The sequence below is a fragment of the Pygocentrus nattereri genome, chromosome 26 (assembly GCF_015220715.1).
Source record: "Pygocentrus nattereri isolate fPygNat1 chromosome 26, fPygNat1.pri, whole genome shotgun sequence".
Lineage (NCBI taxonomy): Eukaryota > Metazoa > Chordata > Actinopteri > Characiformes > Serrasalmidae > Pygocentrus > Pygocentrus nattereri.
In genome coordinates, this window is record NC_051236.1 from 4,847,997 (window position 1) to 4,873,667 (window position 25,671).

A 25,671-nucleotide genomic window follows, 5' to 3' on the forward strand; every position below is an offset into this window, starting at 1 on the left:
CTAAAAAGTAGCCATTACTTTTCAAATAGTAGCTAAAAAGTAGCCACTACTTTTCAAATAGTAGCTAAAAAGTAACCACTACTTTTCAAATAGTAGCTAAAAAGTAACCACTACTTTTCAAATAGTAGCTAAAAAGTAGCCACTACTTTTCAAATAGTAGCTAAAAAGTAACCACTACTTTTCAAATAGTAGGTAAAAAGTAGCCACTACTTTTCAAATAATAGGTAAAAATTAGCCACTACTTTTCAAATAGGAAAGTAGCTACAAAATAGCTAACTACTGATTTTTCAGTAGCTCTGCCAACCCTGTTCATTTCAGAAGAAACACTAGAGAAGCAGGAGCTGGAATCAAATAAACTTTAAGAAAACTTGTGAATGTTCTTAAGACAAACACTAAGAAGTTCATAAGAATGTTCTTAAATGCAATTCACGAAAATAAAGTAAGAGATTCTCGAACATTCTCTTAAGATTATATTAACTATTCTATTATTTTTTTAGGAAAATCTTTATTGTCTTTACTGTTATGTGGGTTACGTTGCTGTTTTCCTGTATCATAAAAGACGCAAGATACATTTTGAATTTGCATGAACGGCTATCACAGTTATTAGTTTATAGCACTCAAAGGAAAAAAAAAACCTCCTTGGAAAATGCAATAATTTTGGTGTGACGGCGGAAAGCGGGAGATGAGGACGATAAATTTACATGTTGGCCTCGTCAGCTCTTACAGCCTAAGACCGTGTGAGGCTGACGTAAAGTTAAGAAAACATTTAAGAACATAATATTTTCAAGAAAACCACTTTTTCTTAAAATTATTCGTATGAAAAAAGAGATTATAAGAAAATAAGGGAATTTTAAGAATTTATTTGAACAATAACAATTTTACAGCTTTTCTCTGAAGCATGAAGTTAAGATGAAACACATTTAGACACTTTCATGAATCCGGCCCATCCGGATCCATCCATGAAGACACGTGAAATGGTGGTGGGTGCGCTGGATGTGAGGAATCTAGTAGTTGTGTAATATTTTAGTTCTTGACCTGCAAGACCTTTTGTTCACTTGTTCTCTGAGATGATGAAATCACTGCACTACCTGTACAAAACTGGACCCTTTTGCTTCTCTGATGTTAAACCGACGCAGATTTCAGTGGGTCGAAAATAAAAGAACTGTTCTTTCATGTGAAAGAGCGACTGATGGAGAAAAAGCTCTTCAGTTAAGTCAGTTAAAGAGACAAATGGGTTTTGCTGTTTTTAGTCTTTCAGCCTTGTGGTGATGAGACGCTGACTAAAGAACATGCTTTGAGTCCATTTTATTTGAAGGGGAATTCCACCAGTTTTTCTACATTTCTGATAGATGTAAACAACGTCGTTCAGAGTGGTTTGGTGTGAGATGCTCTGTTCTGGGGAAACTTACTGAGTGTTTGTTCACAGTGGTGGTGATAGGAACCAGACATCCAAGTCTAAGAGCTCCTGCACAGAAAGTTAAGTGATTAATTAATTAATTACTTACTTACTTAACCCTTATTAGTCCCACAACAGGGAAATTTCACCTCTGCATTTAACTCATCCATGAAGTGAAACACCACATACGCTCTAGTAAGCTCACACACACTAGGAGGCACTGAGCACACTTGCCTGGAGCGGTGGGCAGACCAATCCGCAGCGCCTGGGGAGCAGTTGGGGGTTAGGTGTCTTGCTCAAGGACACCTCAGTCATGTGCTGTCGGCTCTGGGGATCGAACCGGCGACCTTCCGGTCACGAGGCTGGATCCCTAACCTCCAGCCCACAACTGCCCGCAGTTCCTCCATGAAAAGATGATAAATGCACTGCCTGATGTCTGACGATTGTTTAGAGACAATTTTGACCTAAAATGTATTTTCAATGCATTTTCATGGTGGAAGGATATCTGCAGGGTGTTGTGAGGCAAAATAGACCCCAAAGAAAACTCATTTACATATGGATTTTCCACTTTTTTACCATTTACGAACATTCCCATAAACTCAGAAGACTCGTGTAGGTTCTCTGATGGTTCTTTATGGTAAATAAAGTGTCTATATCTGTGTTGTAGTCATGGCGACGTCTGGTTCCCATCAGCAGCACTGTAAAGAGATCTGAACCATTTCACACCAAACCCACTCTGAATCTCTCTGTTTACATCCCACACACTGAATTACGCAGGACATTAGGAAAATCAGTGGAACTCCTCTTTAAGTGACACGAGTGCAGCGTGCTAGAATGAGGCTTTATTGACTTTTGTCTGGCGAGTGAGGCGTGTTGGACTGTGCGTGTGCGTGGGCAGCCGTGGGTGTATGAGGTGCAAGAACAGAGTCTTCTCTCTCGCTGTGGGCACAATGAAGGCACTAAAGCGAGTTAAAAATTGTCAACACATTCGCCTGCTTCAGAAACTCGGCTTGTCCTGAATACGTCTCATGCAGGGAAACAAAGAGAGAGAACGAGATGTTTCCATTCGCCGAGAACAAAAGAAAGACTGTCATCCGTACCTCGTACGCCGTACCAGCTCAGGCTGCGCGGATAGAGCACAATTTTTCTGCAGAAACAGATCAATATTATAACAAAAAAAGATTCTGTGACTGAAAATTACACCTTTTTGAAGTGCTACATAACAATGTGTCGAAGACTCAAAGAAGCTTTGCATCATAGAGGAGAAAAATTTGATCATACAAAAATGTATTGATGCATTCAGGTTGTTCTTTGTGTCGTCACAGTTCTATAAATCACCAGGCCAGTCACAGCAATTACATAATCGCCTGATTGCAGGGGTTTGAATTGATTGCAATGTTTTGCCATTGTTGCAATTATTTTTCACTATTGTTAACTTTTACAGTCAGACAGAGGGCGGAGCTGAGCGGTGTTTGTTTATTTGATGGTTGTTAATGACGCCTTTACAGGGCGGAGCTGATCGGCGTTTGTTTATTTGATGGTTGTTAATGACGCCTTTAGAGGGCGGAGCTGAGCGGGGTTTGTTTATTTGATGGTTGTTAATGACGTCTTTAGAGGGCGGCGCTGAGCGGCGTTTGTTTATTTGATGGTTGTTAATGACGTCTTTAGAGGGCGGAGCTGAGCCGGGTTTGTTTATTTGATGGTTGTTAATGACGTCTTTAGAGGGCGGCGCTGAGCGGCGTTTGTTTATTTGATGGTTGTTAATGACGTCTTTAGAGGGCGGAGCTGAGCGGCGTTTGTTTATTTGATGGTTGTTAATGACGCCTTTAGAGGGCGGAGCTGAGCGGCGTTCGTTTATTTGATGGTTGTTAATGACGTCTTTAGAGGGCGGAGCTGAGCGGCGTTTGTTTATTTGATGGTTGTTAATGACGTCTTTAGAGGGCGGAGCTGAGCGGCGTTTGTTTATTTGATGGTTGTTAATGACGTCTTTAGAGGGCGGAGCTGAGCGGCGTTTGTTTATTTGATGGTTGTTAATGACGTCTTTAGAGGGCGGAGCTGAGCGGCGTTTGTTTATTTGATGGTTGTTAATGACGCCTTTAGAGGGTGGAGCTGAGCGGCGTTTGTTTATTTGATGGTTGTTAATGACGTCTTTAGAGGGCGGAGCTGAGCGGCGTTTGTTTATTTGATGGTTGTTAATGACGCCTTTAGAGGGCGGAGCTGAGCGGGGTTTGTTTATTTGATGGTTGTTAATGACGTCTTTAGAGGGCGGAGCTGAGCGGCGTTTGTTTATTTGATGGTTGTTAATGACGTCTTTAGAGGGCGGAGCTGAGCGGCGTTTGTTTATTTGATGGTTGTTAATGACGTCTTTAGAGGGCGGAGCTGAGCGGCGTTTGTTTATTTGATGGTTGTTAATGACGTCTTTAGAGGGCGGAGCTGAGCGGCGTTTGTTTATTTGATGGTTGTTAATGACGCCTTTAGAGGGCGGAGCTGAGCGGCGTTTGTTTATTTGATGGTTGTTAATGACGTCTTTAGAGGGCGGAGCTGAGCGGCGTTTGTTTATTTGATGGTTGTTAATGACGTCTTTAGAGGGCGGAGCTGAGCGGCGTTTGTTTATTTGATGGTTGTTAATGACGTCTTTAGAGGGCGGAGCTGAGCGGCGTTTGTTTATTTGATGGTTGTTAATGACGCCTTTAGAGGGCGGAGCTGAGCGGCGTTTGTTTATTTGATGGTTGTTAATGACGTCTTTAGAGGGCGGAGCTGAGCGACGTTTGTTTATTTGATGGTTGTTAATGACGTCTTTAGAGGGCGGAGCTGAGCGGCGTTTGTTTATTTGATGGTTGTTAATGACGTCTTTAGAGGGCGGCGCTGAGCGGCGTTTGTTTATTTGATGGTTGTTAATCACGTCTTTAGAGGGCGGAGCTGAGCGGCGTTTGTTTATTTGATGGTTGTTAATGACGTCTTTAGAGGGCGGAGCTAAGCGGCGTTTGTTTATTTGATGTTTGTTAATGACGTCTTTAGAGGGCGGAGCTGAGCGGCGTTTGTTTATTTGATGGTTGTTAATGACGTCTTTAGAGGGCGGAGCTGAGAGGCGTTTGTTTATTTGATGGTTGTTAATGACGTCTTTAGAGGGCGGCTCTGAGCGGCGTTTGTTTATTTGATGGTTGTTAATGACACCTTTAGAGGGCGGAGCTGAGCGGCATTTGTTTATTTGATGGTTGTTAATGACGTCTTTAGAGGGCGGAGCTGAGCGGCGTTTGTTTATTTGATGGTTGTTAATGACGCCTTTAGAGGGCAGAGCTGAGCGGCGTTTGTTTGTTTGATGGTTGTTAATGACGCCTTTAGAGGGCGGAGCTGAGCGACGTTTGTTTATTTTATGGTTGTTAATGACGTCTTTAGAGGGCGGAGCTGAGAGGCGTTTGTTTATTTGATGGTTGTTAATGACACCTTTAGAGGGCGGAGCTGAGCGGCGTTTGTTTATTTGATGGTTGTTAATGACACCTTTAGAGGGCGGAGCTGAGCGGCATTTGTTTATTTGATGGTTGTTAATGACGTCTTTAGAGGGCGGAGCTGAGCGGCGTTTGTTTATTTGATGGTTGTTAATGACGTCTTTAGAGGGCGGAGCTGAGCGGCGTTTGTTTATTTGATGGTTGTTAATGACGTCTTTAGAGGGCGGAGCTGAGCGGCGTTTGTTTATTTGATGGTTGTTAATGACGTCTTTAGAGGGCGGAGCTGAGCGGCGTTTGTTTATTTGATGGTTGTTAATGACGTCTTTAGAGGGCGGAGCTGAGCGGCGTTTGTTTATTTGATGGTTGTTAATGACGTCTTTAGAGGGCGGAGCTGAGCGGCGTTTGTTTATTTGATGGTTGTTAATGACGTCTTTAGAGGGCGGAGCTGAGCGGCGTTTGTTTATTTGATGTTTGTTAATGACGTCTTTAGAGGGCGGAGCTGAGCGGCGTTTGTTTATTTGATGGTTGTTAATGACGTCTTTAGAGGGCGGAGCTGAGCGGCGTTTGTTTATTTGATGGTTGTTAATGACGTCTTTAGAGGGCGGCTCTGAGCGGCGTTTGTTTATTTGATGGTTGTTAATGACACCTTTAGAGGGCGGAGCTGAGCGGCATTTGTTTATTTGATGGTTGTTAATGACGTCTTTAGAGGGCGGAGCTGAGCGGCGTTTGTTTATTTGATGGTTGTTAATGACGCCTTTAGAGGGCAGAGCTGAGCGGCGTTTGTTTGTTTGATGGTTGTTAATGACGCCTTTAGAGGGCGGAGCTGAGCGACGTTTGTTTATTTTATGGTTGTTAATGACGTCTTTAGAGGGCGGAGCTGAGAGGCGTTTGTTTATTTGATGGTTGTTAATGACACCTTTAGAGGGCGGAGCTGAGCGGCGTTTGTTTATTTGATGGTTGTTAATGACACCTTTAGAGGGCGGAGCTGAGCGGCATTTGTTTATTTGATGGTTGTTAATGACGTCTTTAGAGGGCGGAGCTGAGCGGCGTTTGTTTATTTGATGGTTGTTAATGACGTCTTTAGAGGGCGGAGCTGAGCGGCGTTTGTTTATTTGATGGTTGTTAATGACGTCTTTAGAGGGCGGAGCTGAGCGGCGTTTGTTTATTTGATGGTTGTTAATGACGTCTTTAGAGGGCGGAGCTGAGCGGCGTTTGTTTATTTGATGGTTGTTAATGACGTATTTAGAGGGCGGAGCTGAGCGGCGTTTGTTTATTTGATGGTTGTTAATGACGTCTTTAGAGGGCGGAGCTGAGCGGCGTTTGTTTATTTGATGGTTGTTAATGACGTCTTTAGAGGGCGGAGCTGAGCGGCGTTTGTTTATTTGATGGTTGTTAATGACGTCTTTAGAGGGCGGAGCTGAGCGGCGTTTGTTTATTTGATGGTTGTTAATGACGTCTTTAGAGGGCGGAGCTGAGCGGCGTTTGTTTATTTGATGGTTGTTAATGACGTCTTTAGAGGGCGGAGCTGAGCGGCATTTGTTTATTTGATGGTTGTTAATGACGTCTTTAGAGGGCGGAGCTGAGCGGCGTTTGTTTATTTGATGGTTGTTAATGACGCCTTTAGAGGGCGGAGCTGAGCGGCGTTTGTTTGTTTGATGGTTGTTAATGACGTCTTTAGAGGGCGGAGCTGAGCGGCGTTTGTTTATTTTATGGTTGTTAATGACGTCTTTAGAGGGCGGAGCTGAGAGGCGTTTGTTTATTTGATGGTTGTTAATGACACCTTTAGAGGGCGGAGCTGAGCGGCGTTTGTTTATTTGATGGTTGTTAATGACGTCTTTAGAGGGCGGAGCTGAGCGGCGTTTGTTTATTTGATGGTTGTTAATGACGTATTTAGAGGGCGGAGCTGAGCGGCGTTTGTTTATTTGATGGTTGTTAATGACGTCTTTAGAGGGCGGAGCTGAGCGGCGTTTGTTTATTTGATGGTTGTTAATGACACCTTTAGAGGGCGGAGCTGAGCGGCGTTTGTTTATTTGATGGTTGTTAATGACGTCTTTAGAGGGCGGAGCTGAGCGGTGTTTGTTTATTTGATGGTTGTTAATGACGTCTTTAGAGGGCAGAGCTGAGCGGCGTTTGTTTATTTGATGGTTGTTAATGACGTCTTTAGAGGGCGGAGCTGAGCGGCGTTTGTTTATTTGATGGTTGTTAATGATGTCTTTAGAGGGCGGAGCTGAGCGGCGTTTGTTTATATGATGGTTGTTAATGACGTCTTTAGAGGGCGGAGCTGAGCGGCGTTTGTTTATTTGATGGTTGTTAATGACACCTTTAGAGGGCGGAGCTGAGCGGCGTTTGTTTATTTGATGGTTGTTAATGACGTCTTTAGAGGGCGGAGCTGAGCGGCGTTTGTTTATTTGATGGTTGTTAATGACACCTTTAGAGGGCGGAGCTGAGCGGCGTTTGTTTATTTGATGGTTGTTAATGATGTCTTTAGAGGGCGGAGCTGAGCGGCGTTTGTTTATTTGATGGTTGTTAATGACGTCTTTAGAGGGTGGAGCTGAGCGGCGTTTGTTTATTTGATGGTTGTTAATGACGTCTTTAGAGGGCGGAGCTGAGCGGCGTTTGTTTATTTGATGGTTGTTAATGATGTCTTTAGAGGGCGGAGCTGAGCGGCGTTTGTTTATATGATGGTTGTTAATGACGTCTTTAGAGGGCGGAGCTGAGCGGCGTTTGTTTATTTGATGGTTGTTAATGACACCTTTAGAGGGCGGAGCTGAGCGGCGTTTGTTTATTTGATGGTTGTTAATGACGTCTTTAGAGGGCGGAGCTGAGCGGCGTTTGTTTATTTGATGGTTGTTAATGACACCTTTAGAGGGCGGAGCTGAGCGGCGTTTGTTTATTTGATGGTTGTTAATGATGTCTTTAGAGGGCGGAGCTGAGCGGCGTTTGTTTATTTGATGGTTGTTAATGACGTCTTTAGAGGGTGGAGCTGAGCGGCGTTTGTTTATTTGATGGTTGTTAATGACGTCTTTAGAGGGCGGCGCTGAGCGGCGTTTGTTTATTTGATGGTTGTTAATGATGTCTTTAGAGGGTGGAGCTGAGCGGCGTTTGTTTATTTGATGGTTGTTAATGACGCCTTTAGAGGGTGGAGCTGAGCGGCGTTTGTTTATTTGATGGTTGTTAATGATGTCTTTAGAGGGTGGAGCTGAGCGGCGTTTGTTTATTTGATGGTTGTTAATGATGTCTTTAGAGGGTGGAGCTGAGCGGAGTTTGTTTATTTGATGGTTGTTAATGACGTCTTTAGAGGGCGGAGCTGAGCGGCGTTTGTTTATTTGATGGTTGTTAATGATGTCTTTAGAGGGTGGAGCTGAGCGGCGTTTGTTTATTTTATGGTTGCTAATGACGTCTTTAGAGGGCGGCGCTGAGCGGCGTTTGTTTATTTGATGGTTGTTAATCACGTCTTTAGAGGGCGGAGCTGAGCGGCGTTCGTTTATTTGATGGTTGTTAATGATGTCTTTAGAGGGTGGAGCTGAGCGGCGTTTGTTTATTTGATGGTTGTTAATGACGTCTTTAGAGGGTGGAGCTGAGCGGCGTTCAAATGCGGAAATTCCACCTCTGCATGTAACCCATCCATGATGTGAAACACCACATACACACTAGTGAATACACACTCTCCGGGGAGCAGCTGGGGGTTAGGTGTCTTGCTCAAGGACACCTCAGTCATGTGCTGTCAGCTCTGGGATTCGAACCAGCGACCTTCCGGTCACAGGGCCAGTTGCCTAACTTCCAGCCCACGACTGCCTTAGATAGAGGTTTTTAAATAGGCAACTGATTCATCATTTAGCAGTTTAAAGTGTTAGTTTGGCTTATTAAATACTGTTTATCATGCACTAATAAAAACACTGGTATTATTGAGTTTCATGTGTACATTTAGTGCTACAATGTGAGCTTTTTTTCGGCATTATTAAAGAGAGAATAACAATCCAAAAATGAAAAAGTGTGAAGTGATTGTTAAAAATCATCCATCACCCAGTTTGGTTGTAGAGAAATGAAACCAGAATCAGCCATAAAAGTTGATGATGGTGCAGATCAGCATAGTACAGTTCATTACAGTAGAGCTGCTGTCACTGCTCTCATACTGTACTGCTGTTCTGCTTATATCAGCTCTTTGTGTTATTACAGTATTGATAGATGTTAATAACCGGGGTTAATATCGACTGTTTCAGTGGCGTTAATGGTCAGCTGTGAGAGCGGACCGATGTATTTGTTTGTATGTCTCTGAACAGAAACACCATCAGCAGCTCTCCTTCCTTCCTTTGTCTGAGCTTCTCCAGTGTTGATGCACTGTACGCCTCCCATCCCCCATCCTCCCTCTACTGTACGCTCTCATCTCTCGCTCTCTCGCTCCATCTCTGTCTCCTCCTCTCCGTCTGTCTCTGGACTCGTCTTGCTCTGCTTCCTTTTTTCTCCCCTCTCTGTCTTTATTTTTCTTCTCCGTCCTCTTTATGTGAGGCCATTTCTCTTCCTCTCTCCCTGCCTCCATCCCCCTCTCTGTGTGCTCTTCATCCTCTGTCAGTTTCCTCCCTCTCTCTCTCCCTCTCCCTCTCTCTCTCTCACTCCCGCTCTCTCATTTTCTCTTTTCCAGAGAGAGAGAGAACGTTTTTAAGAATGTTTGTGAGTAGAATTGAAAAGATAGATAGATAGAAAGACACTTAGACAGACAGACAGACAGACAGACAGACAGACAGATAGACAGATAGATAGATAGATAGATAGATAGATAGATAGATAGATAGATAGATAGACAGAAAGACAGACAGATAGAAAGACAGCACCTGGGAGGTGCTCAGGGGTCTCTCTCCCCCCGGAGCTCCACCCGTCCAGACCTGCCCGGCACTCTTCACTTCACCTTGCTGTGTTTGCAGACTTTCTGAAACTCTGAATGGATGTGGGGGCAGCAGGGGCAGGTACCATTTGTTTTGCTTGCCCTTCTCTCCTGGTAGAGAAGGTAGTTTTTTGTTTATTTTTCTTTTCAGGTTTTGTTAGTTTACAAAACATTTAGTTGTTTTGTTTATTATTTTAACACATGCTCGTCCCTGGAGTGACCTTCCCACCCAGCTTCCCATCTGTCCTCCTGTCATTCAGGTCGTTTAGGAAGATATCATAGAACCTGAAATTATTTATTGGTTACAGCAGCGTCCACTGTTTGGTCTGGTAACAGGTCTGGGGAGAGACATCTAGATTGAGGATGGATGGGTGGGTGGATGGATGGATAAATGGATGGATAGATGGATGAGTGGATGGATGGATGGATGGATGGATATATGAATGGATGGGTAGATGGATGAATGGATGGATATATGAATGGATGGGGGAAGGGGGGAGGTGGGTGGGTGGATGGATTAATGGATGGGTGGACGGATGAGTGGATGGATGGATGGATGGATGGATGGATGGATATATGAATGGATGGGTAGATGGATGAATGGATGGATGAATTAATGGATGGATGGATGGAAGGTGGGTGGGTGGATGGATGAATGGATGGGTGGACGGATGGGTGGGGGATGGATGGATGGATGGATGGATGGATGGATGGGTGGGTGGGTGGATGAATAGATGAATGAATGGATGGATTTATATGATCCCAACGGGGAAATTTGGATGGATGGATGGATGGATGGATGGATGGATGGATGGATGGATGGAGCTTAACTGAGGAACTCCTACCACAGTCCTTACCTCAACTATATACTGTTGGCCATACAGTGCATCACACTTCAGCTGGGTTTACGAATATGAGCAGTGAAAGAAATAAACTGTAAATTGTGCTTTTACTGTACAGCATTATGTTGTTGACAGTCACGGTCGGTGTGCTCTCCAAACCCGCTGCTCTGAGCTTGAAATCCTTGTACAATAACTCTACTTACACATGCACCTGTGGTTCTGTGAGCTATGAATGACTGCAGGGGACAGCGTGAACAAAACATTTAACCTTCTTCAGATGAATGTGACAAGCCATTATAGTCAACCATCAGGCTCAAACAGCGGCGCTGTTTTGCATGCACCGCTGCGTCTTGCTGATGGCGCGCGATGAAAGATTGTCTTAAGTCTGGCCTCACCAAAAATACAGTGAGCTAATCTCCGAGCCTGTTCATCAGCTCTTTGTTTTGACAGCACCTGGGAGAGCGTGCGAGAGCTGCTCACTGCCTCTTGCTTGCGGAGGAATAATAATATTACTCTGTGCCTACAAAGCCTTGCCAGCTGCCACTGTAGTCAGAGCGGCAGTCAGGATTTTATCGCCGAGGTGTCATTTATCAAAGAATAGAAAACAGGAGGTGGATGGAGATGGAACATTGATTGTGGTGATGATTCCACTTTATTTGTCCATTTACAAAAAACTGTTCTTTTGCCTACGTCTCCAGCGTTTCTTCTGAAATGAAGGGTATTAATAATGAGTTTGAGCTGCAGTAACAGGAACTACTCTTCTGGAAAGGCTTCTAGATATTGGAAAACATTGCTGTGAGGGTTTGATTGAGCATTAGTTTGGTCAGGTACTGGTGCTGGATGGTCAGTTCTGGATCACTCCAACTTATCCCAAAGGTCCTGGATGGAGCTCCATCAGACCAGAAAATGCAGTTCCACTGCTCCACAGCCCAATGCTGGAGGGCTTTATACCCCTCTAGCCCATGCTTGGCTGTAGGCATAGTGACCTTAAGTCAACTGTAGCTGCTGCAGAGCATCCGATTCTATTGGTCAGTGCTTTTCAGTGGAGATTATACAAGCTGTGTCAGCAATGTTGCACCTTAGCTGAATTCATTGTCTATTAGAAGAGCTATCTGTATACTTTTGGATATATAGCATATGTGTATAGTGTGTGCCGGTTTCAGTTGGGTTTAGCATTTGTTTGTATTTGTGCTGTTGCTTTGGGGGGGGGGTTCTACAGCGAAGGTGGTTTTGTGTAATAACACTGCTGCATTATTTAATGGAAGGGGGCACAGCAGCAGCCCGTTTTGCCACTAGAGGTTAGGTTATCCCTTCAAAGCAAAGTGCATTATCTGGACTAACACACGCAGAATTTTTCCATTTTCTTACATTATTCAGAAACAGTGCATGGACTATTCATCATAAGTCACCATGATCAAGGACGCTCGACATGGCGTAATCAGAAAGGCTGCATTAAATACCGGCTCTCTATAATGTTTCCACAGCCTAGCAGGGATGTTTTGTGTAGATTTACTGTGTGTAATATTTTCTGTAAATTTACCCTTTTAGTTGTTTCATTATTAAAGTACTTACTCCTTCATGTCACACTGAAAAACATTATCCATAGTTTTAACTTAAGAGAGTAAAGCCCAGTCCCATTTCTTATTTTTACACATACCCCTTGTTTTCTTGTCTCCTTGCCTCTTGGAACGGAATAGCCACGTTTACATGCAGTCTAATAATCCGTTAATAATCCGACTAACATCTCAAATGGAATAGTCTAGTCCAGTTGAGGCCGTTCGGAATACAGTTTCTGTCAGATTGATTGAGGTGGGTAATCCTGTTAAATAGAAGAATAATATCCGCCTGTATCCGATTACATTCCCTATCGGAAAGTTTAAGTCAGTTCTGCATGTGCGTCGCGTCGCAGTGAGAGTTTATAGCGTTCAGCACGGCGGAGCAGAAACTGGTCTGCAGAGGAGACGAAGTTCATGCTCTGATCTTTAAAACACGGCGGTGGGACGGACGTCCAGCTTATGTGTCTCAGAACACGACGTCTTCCTCTCGGCCTTCTTTAATAAGGACAAGTGAAGGACGTTTTCCTGAGTCTGACGTCATTTTAAAGCAGTTAAAAACACAATCACTGCTCACTGCTGCTCATCTCACTCTGACTGGACTCACGTGATGTTCGCTGTCTAACATTTACTCCAAGCGCTGCTCCACGCATGCACATCATTTTGGATCGGATTACTTGTAGCGAGCATGTAAACTGAGATTTTCCATCAGATTGTTGAGTAGAGTGAGAATAAACTCCTCAGTCTCAATCTGTAAATGGATAGTATTCAATTGGATTGGCAAAATTCTTTGCATGTAAACACAGCCAGTTACAGAGCAGTGGTTAAAATCTTGCTCCATAAAATGAGACCCTCAAATAAAAAGAGCATCACTTCATTATCAGCTACCAGCGCTGCTCTGTAGGCGACCCTGCCCGTCTGCAGTGACAACAGAGGAGGGGAAAGTTCAGCTCCTCACTGCTGGGCTTTAGTTACATTTAGGGATCATACGCCTTCAAAGAGGGGGTCAGTTATTATCACCCCCCCCAATTCTTCATTGATATGAAGCTGAAGTCGGATATTCTCCAGGTTCTCATTCACATTTTCCTGTTCCACCTTAAATGAAGCAGCTGTTACTTGAAGGTGGAATGAGAAATTTAGCTAGTTACTGAGAAATCAGCACTACTAGAGATTGTTGAAGAAAAGGACCATAATTTATTGAAACAACATTAAACTAAGATAATACAGTGGTTCATATGCATGTGAAGCCAGACGGCCGAATACTTTTGGAAATATAGTGTAACTGGAATAATGTCAATGACGAGCAAAGAAGTGATCAGCTTGGGAACCTGGAATCTAGTTCTTTCCCAATTGTTTTTCACTTGACCGCTGCATTTTGATATTATGGCTGAAATGTCCAGCTGTGTTAGCTAAGTCTAGGACCATGTACTTACCTTTTTTTAATTTTAGGCCCAATTCAATTTCTATGAAGTGTTTCTGGGACAACATGCAGTTTGTGGCAGTCACTACAGCTGAGTGAAGCTAAAAATATGGCAAGAACAGGAGCATAAATCTCTCAAGGAAGCGTAGAGCTACAAAGGACAAATGAACGTGGCTTCATAATCACTCAGTTGTTCCAGTTGAAATCGGTGTCCATAAAATCCAACCAAATGACGAACTGCAAGTCAAACTGGTTCTGGTTGCTGCTAACAGACTCTCTTTATCTAGTATGTATTGCCTGTAACTGTATGTATTCCGCCCTTGTTAGAGTAGACTGAGCAGGTTAGCAGAAAGCCAACAGGGTAACGGCTCCAATAATGAAAGCCTTCCATAAACGAGATACTGAAAACAGACATACGAGGCAAAGAGCATGTTACTCACAAACCTGTTACAAGCCCACAACTCTACTAAACTAAAGCCGACAGCAAAAGCCACCATAATGCTGTGCTAACCCTGCCAGCTTGATGCTACCATATCATACGAGGAACATTGGCCAGCTTACCACTGGTTTAAGTTATTTAATAGATTTATACATTAAGCATTCCTATGTAACAGCAGTGTAGCTATGTGATGGCTTTATGGATTTATGCCTGTACCTGACAAAGTAAACTAAATTTAAAAATTTAAAAACAGATCATTTAAAAGCATCGGAACAAAAGCATGCTCAAAGCGTCATGAAAGGTGGTTCGAGTGATCGAGGCACATTGGACATTATATTTTCATTTTTAGAGAGTAACGTTTTTCTTTAATACAAATCTCCGGCTTGTTGTTTGTAATCTCTGTACATTTTGCTGTAACGCTCTTTTTCATTGCTACTTTTAGTTGGAAATGAAAAGTGTAAATTGTTGAAAAGCCTGATGTAAAACTGTCCAATCAGGATTGTTCTCTCTGTGGTGTCTAGGTAGATACAGCCAGGCAAGCTCTCTCATTGGTTAGGGCTTCAGGAGCTGGACTGAAGGCCTTGCATGCTAGATTAACTACCAACACAATTAGGAAGTGACAGAAGAATCAACCAATCATGCTTTGATTTACCGTGGGACCAGTTTCGTTGGACCAAATGTCACTCTAGTCCTTCTAGAAGTTCTAGATATGTCACTGAATGTGACAGATCATAGTCTAAACAGGTTCAGACTGTTTAAGATTAAGATTAAGTGACCCTTATTAGTCCCACAACGGGGAAGTTTCACCTCGTCATTTAACCCATCAGTGCAGTGAAACACCACATACACTCTAGTGAGCACACACACACTAGGGGGCAGTGAGCACGCTTGCCCGGAGCGGTGGGCAGCCCAATCCGCAGTGCCCAGGGAACAGTTGGGGGTTTGGTGTCTTGCTCAAGGACACCTCAGTCATGGACTGTCAGCCCTGGGGATCGAACCAGTGACCTTCCGGTCATAAAGGTCCCCAGGTTAGTTGTTACGAATGGAAAACAGCAGCAGCTCTGGGCCAGAACTCTTTGCTGAGTCAGTGTAAAACTGACACATACAAGCTTAAGTATACAATTAACCCCTTTAAAATCTCAGGCTTATTACATACAAAGGCTTAGTCTTCTGTATGGAAACTGGCTGAGCTATTCTTAGGTTATAGAAGCATGTTATAAAACTTTGGGCCTGCCAGTGGGTTCTGGCCATCTATGGGGTTTATGTCTATTACAGTCTTCATATAGAACATAATATGTATTTTACAAGCTTCAGGTGTTCATGTTTTATCTAGCACAGCCAAAACCAGCTTTAGCTTAGTGCTTAAATACTACTAATCCCATTCTGGCACTAACACAAAAAAGCATTATCATAGCATTAACACTCTTGAAAAGATGGTTCTACAAGGGTTCTTTAGTAAAGACAGTGTTTCTCTGTAGAACCCTGAACAGTCAAAGAACCATTTGCATGCTTCATTGCATGGTGAAATGTTCTTCAGGTTGATGGAGAATGTGTTGTATATGTATCTATATAGAACCTTTATGAAAATGGTTCTGTATAGCACCAAAAAGGGTTATTCTATTGCTAAAAGCTTGACATTGCGTTGGGATTGGGGGTTTGGGAACCAACCCTGTGACCAGAAGGTGGTCAGTTTGATCCTCTGAGCCGACAGTACGTGACTGAAGTGACCTTGAGCAAAACCCCCAACCCCCAACTGCTCCCCGGGTGCAGTGGACAGGGCTGCCCACTGCTCTGGACAGTTGTGCTCACTGTCCCTAGTGTGTGTGTGATTTCACTGCATGGATGGGTTAAAATGCAGAGGAGAAACTCCCCCATTGTTTAACTAATAAGGCTCACTTAAACAGATTCTCTATCAATCTGAAGAACATTTCACCATGCAAAGAAGCATTTAAATACAAATGGTTCTTTGAGTGTTCACGGTTCTATACAGAAACACTGTCTTGACTGAAGAACCTTGTTTTTAAGAGTGTAGAAGCTGTTTTTTCAAATTTTTTTTAACAAACCTTGACATTTATGGCCTGAACTGAAGGCCCAGCTCTAGTACTCACGATTCGCCACTGGTTAATGCCAGGTGTGAAAAGAACGTGGTGGCGCAAACTGTGTCCAGTCCCTGCTGTCCCCTGGATTTGAGAGCTAAGTGTGAGTCTGTCCTTATTGCCAGCATTGATTGGGGAGATCATCGATTTTCTTAAAAGACTTCAAATAATATGTTGACTTATATAAGACTTCCTTACTTACAACTGTGAAGGTTCTCCAGTTTTCCAGAGGTTGTTGAGGTGGTTCCTAAGATGGACGAGGTGCAGAGATCCCACCGTTGAAATATTCATGTTGAAAATGGACCCTCAGCCATGAGCTCAATTATAAAGCCCCTCTGTGTCTGTATGTGTGTGCGCTGTTATAAAATGGGGGTTTGCTCGCTGGGCTTCCACTCTGCACTCGTCCATGGGGAGAGATGAAAGCTGAGGAGGCGAATTCGAGATGGTGGAGTGAGATGAGGACAGGAGGCTTTTATATAGCTGCCTTTTATCACTGTGCAGCATAAACATGGACGTTTGAGCAGGTCATAAGGTCTGGACCAGCATACATTTTTTTATGGAACACAAATGAAATGTCAAACGAGCTTTTCTCTGCAATGGATACTGGGAATAAATGTTGTGGTCTTCTACGCTTTGATCCTGCACTTTTCGCAGTGGATTCGCTCTGTCTGAACGTATTTATCAATCAGCCAACCTTCGTTTAAACTCGCGGGACATTGAGGGCGACCCTCATTTACAATGTAGCGGAGAATTATACAGAAAACAAGGGGCTGAAAAAAGCCCAAAACAAATGACTATTAGAACAATATATAAGACAAATAAAACTTAGGAACTGTTAAGAAAAATAAAATTAACAAATATATCCATATTCGCTGGTCAGGTGTAACATTCTAACCACCTCCTCGTTTCTGTGCTCATTGTCCAGTTTATCAGCTCCACTTACTGTATAGCTGGTCTCTGTAGTTCTACAGTTACAGACTGTAGTCCATCTGTTTCTCTGATACTCTGTTACCCTGTTCTTCAGTGGTCAGAACCCCCATGGACCCTCACAGAGCAGGTACTACTTGGGTGGTGGATCATTCTCAGCACTGCAGTAACACTGACATGGTGGTGGGGTGTTAGAGTGTTGTGCTGGTACAAGTGGATCAGACACAGCAGTGCTGGTATATCACTGCCTTTACTAAAGAACCCATGAAGAGCCTTTTTTAAGAGTACATCTCTGATTTGTATCCATGTGACCTTAATGAGACTGATCAGCGTGAATGTGTCAGCAGCTCTGAGACTGAAGTGAAGGACAGTAAACACTGCAAAAGTAACACATCTGATCCTTTTTGCCGTCGTCTGTCTCTGACAGCGAACAGCTGAGAGCCGCTACAAAGGCTCATTCTGCTGGATAGTTTGTTTGCTGTTCATGACGCATGTGGTTCATGTGATGTTATTGATTAGTATGTGCACATGAGGGCTGTTTCAGGACGCAGGTTCATTCACTGGGGCAGATTTTAAGCTACGTTGACATTACAGGCCTCATTCCTCAAAAACGGTTCACAGTCATTTAGGTTAGAGAGTCAAATCTGTCATTAATGTGATGAATCAGCTCCTGAAATGACCCTCATGAGCTCATCCTACTCAGTAATGTCACGTGACTGAATCACTGCATCATCAGCACAAACTAACGAGCAGAACGAGCTTCGCTGAGAAGATCATTAACTCTGATCAGCTCTCAGTTTCATTATTAGAGCCAGACGAAAGAGAAAAAGGTGAGATGAGCTGCTTTTCCACCGTTTACAGGTCGGATGGCGCAGCACAGTGGGAAAAAAACACACAAGCACACAAATTCCGATCTGAGGGTCATATTAAGGTCACATGGCCTAGGACCTCATATGAAAATGACTCAGGTCAGATTTGAAAAGATCAGATTTGTGTCCACACAGCCATGAAAACATCAGATCTGAGTCACATTAGGGGAAAATCTGATTTGTGTCCACACAGCCCTGAAAACATTAGATCTGAGTCACATTAGGAGAAAAATATGATTTCAAATCAATCAAATCAAATTTATTTGTATAGCGCTTTTTACAACGGATGTTGTCACAAAGCAGCTTTACAGAATTTCGGAAAAGACAAAGTTTCAACACGACTGTAAGAATGTACAGAAACCCCCCAGTGGGCAAGCCAGGGGCAACAGTGGCAAGGAAAAACTCCCTCAGAACTGAGGAAGAAACCTTGGGAGGAACCAGGCTCACCAGGGGGGACCCATCCTCCTCTGGTCAAACTACCTACAAGTGATTATATTACTAATATTAATAGCAGTAATAGCAAGAATAACTAGGAGTCTATGAGAACATCAGCGTGGGGTGGGCAGCTAGTCCAAGGTAGGTGGTGGTACTTGGGGCGTGGGCAGCTGGTCTGAAGTGGGTAGCAGGAGGGCTCGGCAGTCAGTCGTCCTTCAGTGTCCAGCCAGACATGTGGGTGATTGTACACTCGGAAAGAAAGCAGGTAAATGGAATTAGTTTTAATCTATCCATTTGTACATAAACAGGGAATGTAAACATTTACAGAGTGTGGCTAACGACTCCGGCAGATCTGACTATGACAGCTTAACTAACAGGAGAGAACCAGAAGGACACACAGACACGGCAGCACTCTGAAACAGTTCGGCATCCCTCCGCTCCACCGTCCACAAACCTGAGTGACCGCGTGCGGGCAGCGGGACGACAGCACCAGCGTCTCAGTTTACTATAATTCCCTGTGTCCATGGACCCCTGGATCTGCTGCCTTTATCTAAGGGGGAACATTAGCTACCAAAAGCTAAACTGAACAAGTGAGTTTTCAGCCTAGTCTTAAAGATTGAGACTGTGTCTGAGTCCCGAACAGTTTCTGGAAGATCGTTCCAGAGTTTGGGGGCTTTATAAGAAAAAGCTCTTCCCCCAGCTGCAGCCTTATGAATTCTAGGAACTATTAATAAGCCAGCATTCTGGGATCTGAGTGGTCGTGATGGCTCATAATGAGAAATAAGGTCTTGCAGGTACTCAGGAGCAAGACCATGTAGGGTTTTATAAGTCAGTAAAAGAATTTTATAATCAATACGGAATTTAACAGGCAGCCAATGAAGTGATGATAGCGCTGGACTGATATGATCAGATTTTCTAATTTTAGTGAGGACCCTGGCTGCGGCGTTTTGGACTAGTTGGAGTTTGTTTAAATTCCTGCTCGTACATCCTGACAGTAGCGCATTACAGTAGTCTAGCCTAGAAGTAATAAAGGCGTGTACTAGTGTTTCTGCATCACGCAGGGACAGGGCATTTCTGATCTTGGCGATGTTGCGAAGATGTAGAAAAGCTGTCCTAGTGATGCCGCCTGTGTGTTGATCGAATGATAAATCTGAATCTATTATAACGCCGAGATTTTTTGCTGCTGAGCCAGGTGTGGCTGGAAAGTCGGCGAGATTTAAGATTAAATCTGGTGATTTACTTCTTGCTAATTTTGGACCCAGAAGGAGAACTTCTGTTTTGTTACTGTTTAATAGGAGGAAGTTGCGTGACATCCAGCCTTTCACGTCTTTTACACAGTCCTCCATTTTCTTTAACCTGTGTTGGTCATCAGGCTTGGCTGATATGTACAGTTGAGTATCGTCTACGTAACAATGAAAGTTAATGCCATGGTTACTTACAACTGCGCCTAACGGTAACATGTATAGTGTAAATAATAATGGTCCTAATATAGACCTCTGCGGAACTCCAAATCTCACTTTTGAATAAGTGGAAGATAAATTGTTTACCCTAACAAACTGATAACGTTCTGATAGGTAAGATCTGAACCATGATAGAGCCGTCCCTGTGACTCCAACCATGTTTTCTAACCTTTCTAGGAGAATATTGTGGTCTATTGTATCAAAAGCTGCGCTGAGGTCAAGTAGCTCTAAGAGAGATATGTAACCTTGATCAGAGGCAAGAAGAAGATCATTAGTTATCTTAACTAGAGCCGTCTCAGTGCTGTGGTGTGGCCTGAATCCAGATGGAAATTTTTCATATATATGGTTCTTGTGTAGATATGAACTAAGTTGTTGGGCCACAGCTTTTTCTAAGATCTTTGATATAAACGGTAAGTTAGAAACAGGCCTGTAATTAGACAAAACGGTAACATCAAGATTTGGTTTCTTGATCAGAGGTTTGATAACTGCTAGTTTAAAAGCTTTGGGAACATGGCCCAGACTAAGGGACGAGTTTACAATAGTTGAGATAGGGTTTATAATGACTGGCATGTGATGGCACTATGATTTGTGTCCACGCAGCCCTGAAAACATCAGATCGGAGTCACATTAGAGCAAAAAATCTGATTTGTGTCCACGCAGCCCTGAAAACATCAGATCGGAGTCACATTAGAGCAAAAAATCTGATTTGTGTCCACGCAGCCCTGAAAACATCAGATCTGAGTCACATTAGAGCAAAAAATCTGATTTGTGTCCACACAGCCCTGAAAACATCAGATCTGAGTCACATTACAGCAAAAAATCAGATTTGTGTCCACACAGCCCTGAAAACATCAGATCTGAGTCACATTAGAGCAAAAAATCAGATTTGTGTCCAGACAGCCCTGAAAACATCAGATCTCAGTCACATTACAGCAAAAAATCTGATTTGCGTCCACACAGCCCTGAAAACATCAGATCTGAGTCACATTAGGAGAAAAATCTGATTTGCGTCCACACAGCCCTAAAAACATCAGATCTGAGTCACATTAGAGCAAAAAATCTGATTTGTGTCCACACAGCCCTGAAAACATCAGATCTGAGTCACATTACAGCAAAAAATCTGATTTGTGTCCACACAGCCCTGAAAACATCAGATCTGAGTCACATTACAGCAAAAAATCTGATTTGTGTCCACACAGCCCTGAAAACATCAGATCTCAGTCACATTATAGCAAAAAATCTGATTTGTGTCCACACATCCCTGAAAACATCAGATCGGAGTCACATTAGGAGAAAAATCTGATTTGCGTCCACACAGCCCTAAAAACATCAGATCAGAGTCACATTAGGGGAAAAATCTGATTTTTGTCCACACAGCCCTGAAAACATCAGATCTGAGTCACATTAGGAGAAAAATCTGATTTGCGTCCACACAGCCCTAAAAACATCAGATCTGAGTCACATTAGAGCAAAAAATCTGATTTGTGTCCACACAGCCCTGAAAACATCAGATCTGAGTCACATTACAGCAAAAAATCTGATTTGTGTCCACACAGCCCTGAAAACATCAGATCTGAGTCACATTACAGCAAAAAATCTGATTTGTGTCCACACAGCCCTGAAAACATCAGATCTCAGTCACATTATAGCAAAAAATCTGATTTGTGTCCACACATCCCTGAAAACATCAGATCGGAGTCACATTAGGAGAAAAATCTGATTTGCGTCCACACAGCCCTAAAAACATCAGATCAGAGTCACATTAGGGGAAAAATCTGATTTTTGTCCACACAGCCCTGAAAACATCAGATCTGAGACACATTAGAGCAAAAAATCTGATTTGTGTCCACACAGCCCTGAAAACATCACATCTGAGTCACATTACAGCAAAAAATCTGATTTGTGTCCACACAGCCCTGAAAACATCAGATCTCAGTCACATTACAGCAAAAAATCTGATTTGCGTCCACACAGCCCTGAAAACATCAGATCGGAGTCACATTAGGAGAAAAATCTGATTTTTGTCCACACAGCCCTGAAAACATCAGATCGGAGTCACATTAGTGGAAAAATCTGATTTTTGTCCACACAGCCCTGAAAACATCAGATCTGAGACACATTAGAGCAAAAAATCAGATTTGTGTCCACACAGCCCTGAAAACATCAGATCTGAGTCACATTACAGCAAAACATCTGATTTGTGTCCACACAGCCCTGAAAACATCAGATCTCAGTCACATTACAGCAAAAAATCTGATTTGCATCCACACAGCCCTGAAAACATCAGATCGGAGTCACATTAGGGGAAAAATCTGATTTTTGTCCACACAGCCCTGAAAACATCAGATCTGAGACACATTAGAGCAAAAAATCTGATTTGTGTCCACACAGCTCTGAAAACATCACATCTGAGTCACATTACAGCAAAAAATCTGATTTGTGTCCACACAGCCCTGAAAACATCAGATCTGAGTCACATTACAGCAAAAAATCTGATTTGCGTCCACACAGCCCTGAAAACATCAGATCGGAGTCACATTAGGAGAAAAATCTGATTTGCGTCCACACAGCCCTAAAAACATCAGATCAGAGTCACATTAGGGGAAAAATCTGATTTTTGTCCACACAGCCCTGAAAACATCAGATCTGAGACACATTAGAGCAAAAAATCTGATTTGTGTCCACACAGCCCTGAAAACATCAGATCTGAGACACATTAGAGCAAAAAATCTGATTTGTGTCCACACAGCCCTGAAAACATCACATCTGAGTCACATTACAGCAAAAAATCTGATTTGTGTCCACGCAGCCCTGAAAACATCAGATCTCAGTCACATTAGGAGAAAAATCTGATTTGCGTCCACACAGCCCTGAAAACATCAGATCGGAGTCACATTAGGAGAAAAATCTGATTTGCGTCCACACAGCCCTGAAAACATCAGATCGGAGTCACATTAGTGGAAAAATCTGATTTTTGTCCACACAGCCCTGAAAACATCAGATCTGAGACACATTAGAGCAAAAAATCAGATTTGTGTCCACACAGCCCTGAAAACATCAGATCTCAGTCACATTACAGCAAAAAATCTGATTTGTGTCCACACAGCCCTGAAAACATCAGATCTCAGTCACATTACAGCAAAAAATCTGATTTGCATCCACACAGCCCTGAAAACATCAGATCGGAGTCACATTAGGAGAAAAATCTGATTTGCGTCCACACAGCCCTGAAAACATCAGATCGGAGTCACATTAGTGGAAAAATCTGATTTTTGTCCACACAGCCCTGAAAACATCAGATCTGAGTCACATTACAGCAAAAAATCTGATTTGTGTCCACACAGCCCTGAAAACATCAGATCTGAGTCACATTACAGCAAAAAATCTGATTTGTGTACACGCAGCCCTGAAAACATCCCTCTATGGATGTGAACTTTCGAGCTGGAGAAGCCAGATCTGAGCACAAAAATCTGATTTTTTTTAACGTAGTCTTTGTGCTTCTGTAGTAGCATGAAACATGGGGCAGCTTGTTCTTTATTTATTATTTTTTATTTACAAATTAAACTCATGATAGTTTCAATAAGCTTTATTGTCATGACCATAATTTCGATAGAATATTGCCAAAGCATCATCAAAAGGCAGATTAAACATTTAAAAAATCAACAATAATAATAATAATAATAATAAAAAACAGTGATAAATCTAAATCTTTCAGCTTCACTTTAAAAGAAATCCAAAAGATCTTTAAAAAAAACAACAAAAAACACTAAACAAAATACGGAACCCTGCTGGCGACATCACATATAAATAAAAATAATGTGTGGTGCCTTATTAATGCATTGGAATGAGATCCTAATGTGTGGCCATGCCTTATTAATGCATGGGAATGAGATCCTAATGCTTGGCCACAACTTAATAAGGCATGGGAAGCAGATCCTAATGTGTGGCCATGCCTTATTAATGCATTGGAATGAGATCCTAATGCTTGGCCACAACTTAGTAAGGCATGGGAAGCAGATCCTAATGTGTGGCCACGCCTTATTAATGCATGGGAATGAGTTCCTAATGTGTGGCCATACCTTATTAATGCATGGGAATGAGATCCTTATGTATGGCTACAGCTTAGTAAGGCGTGGGAAGGAGATCCTAATGCGTGCCCATGCCTTATTAATGCATGGGAATGAGATCATAATGTATGGCCACAACTTAGTAAGGTGTGGGAAGGAGACCCTAATGCGTGCCCATGCCTTATTAATGCATGGGAATGAGATCCTAATGTATGGCTACAGCTTAGTAAGGCGTGGGAAGGAGGTCCTAATGTGTGGCCACGCCTTATAAATGCATGGGAACAAGATCCTACTGCATGGCCATGAGTTATTAAGGCTTGGGGACGAAACCATGCATTACTAAGTCATCGCCACACGTTAGGATCTTGTTGCCAAACCTTACTAAGTCATGGCTACGACTTAATTATCTCATTCCCATCAAGTTGTGACCACGCATTATTTTTTTTTATACAGGATGTGACCAGCAGGGCTCCATGAAAAATGAGCATAACTCAGGGGTTTGCGGTTTGGAACCGACACCTCTGACAGAAACTGCTCTATAAACGATGAGTTTGCATGTTACTGTGTTCCTGTTCCTGCCCTGAGTTTAAGTAGGTCAGAACGTAAAGCCTGTAAATATCTAAAGAATGAGCGACTGGCTGAGGTTTTAGGCAGTTTCTTTACTGCGTGGACTAACTCAGTGTCTCTCTCTCTCTCTCCGTCTCTGCTCAGACGTGGTTGAAGAACTATGGCTATCTTCTCCCTGACGACATTCGGACATCAGACTTACAGTCGGAGAAGGCCATGCAGTCGGCGGTCGCTGCCATGCAGCGGTTCTACGGCATCCCAGTGACCGGAGTCCTCGACCAAACCACCATAGAGTGAGTCCTGCTGCCTCTGTAGTTTGATCCTTCACAGTATGGCATACGTTGTAAAAAATGTCCTGGAGAAATTCAATTTAAATCCTCATTTAAACCCAGCCGTGGCGATAAGGAGAGGCAGGAATACTAACTAAGCTCTCATCATGACAGAGATTGGTTTTGTTTCTCTCTTTGTCTCTTCGCTGCTTACAGGTGGATGAAGAAACCTCGGTGTGGAGTTCCTGATCACCCACACATCAGCCGGCGGAGGAGAAACAAACGCTACGCCCTCACTGGTCAGAAATGGAGGGACAAAAAAATATCATACAGGTAAAAAAATTGTTTGGTCTGTCTACAGAGTTGGAGGGGGGGGGGGCAGAGTGGGGGGAGTTCTTGCCATATTGCAACCCCTTTTTTTGGGATTAAAAATATTTCACATCCTCACTTTTCAGTTCCAGAACTGTACACAACAAGTATCAGGTGTCCAATATTCCTTATGTTTCCAATACATTTTGCCTGCTGTGGCAGTAGATCGATCAATCAATCAATCAATCAATCAATCAATCAATCAATCAATCTTGTCTTTATCTAGTCTGGGTGCCCCTCACTTACCCCTCAATGTTGCCGAGTTAATACAGAGCTAGTGCACTGAGAATGTGTATCAGATGATAAATGAAGATTCAAATCAGGTAAATATAAAAAGTGAAACATTAATCATAATAAAAAATACATAAAAATATAAGAATAAAAAAAATAATAATAAAGCAAATTAAAACATACATAAGATGTAAAGGTTAATAAAATCAGGTTCAGATAAAACGAGGAAGATACAAATAAAGAAAATGCTAATGAACAAATTTATTAAAATGACAAATATTAATAAAACAATAATAATTAATATAAGAATAAGAATACATGTATAAAATCAGGTAAGTCAGTGTGAGGCAGGGTGGAGGCGGTTAGAGAGTAGAAGTGTAAAGTGACCGACTGACCCAGCGAGATG

At 42.8% G+C, this 25,671-nt stretch overlaps 1 protein-coding gene across 1 annotated transcript in view; it reads left to right on the forward strand.

Annotated features, from left to right (window-relative positions):
* Positions 1-25,671, forward strand: part of mmp24 (matrix metallopeptidase 24) — an 82,266-nt gene that overhangs the window by 13,661 nt on the left and 42,934 nt on the right. Inside the window, exons 2-3 of the mRNA XM_017684401.2 lie at positions 24,541-24,689; positions 24,882-24,998. Coding sequence (XP_017539890.1) covers positions 24,541-24,689; positions 24,882-24,998 — 266 coding nt within the window. The remainder of the gene's footprint in view (positions 1-24,540; positions 24,690-24,881; positions 24,999-25,671) is intronic.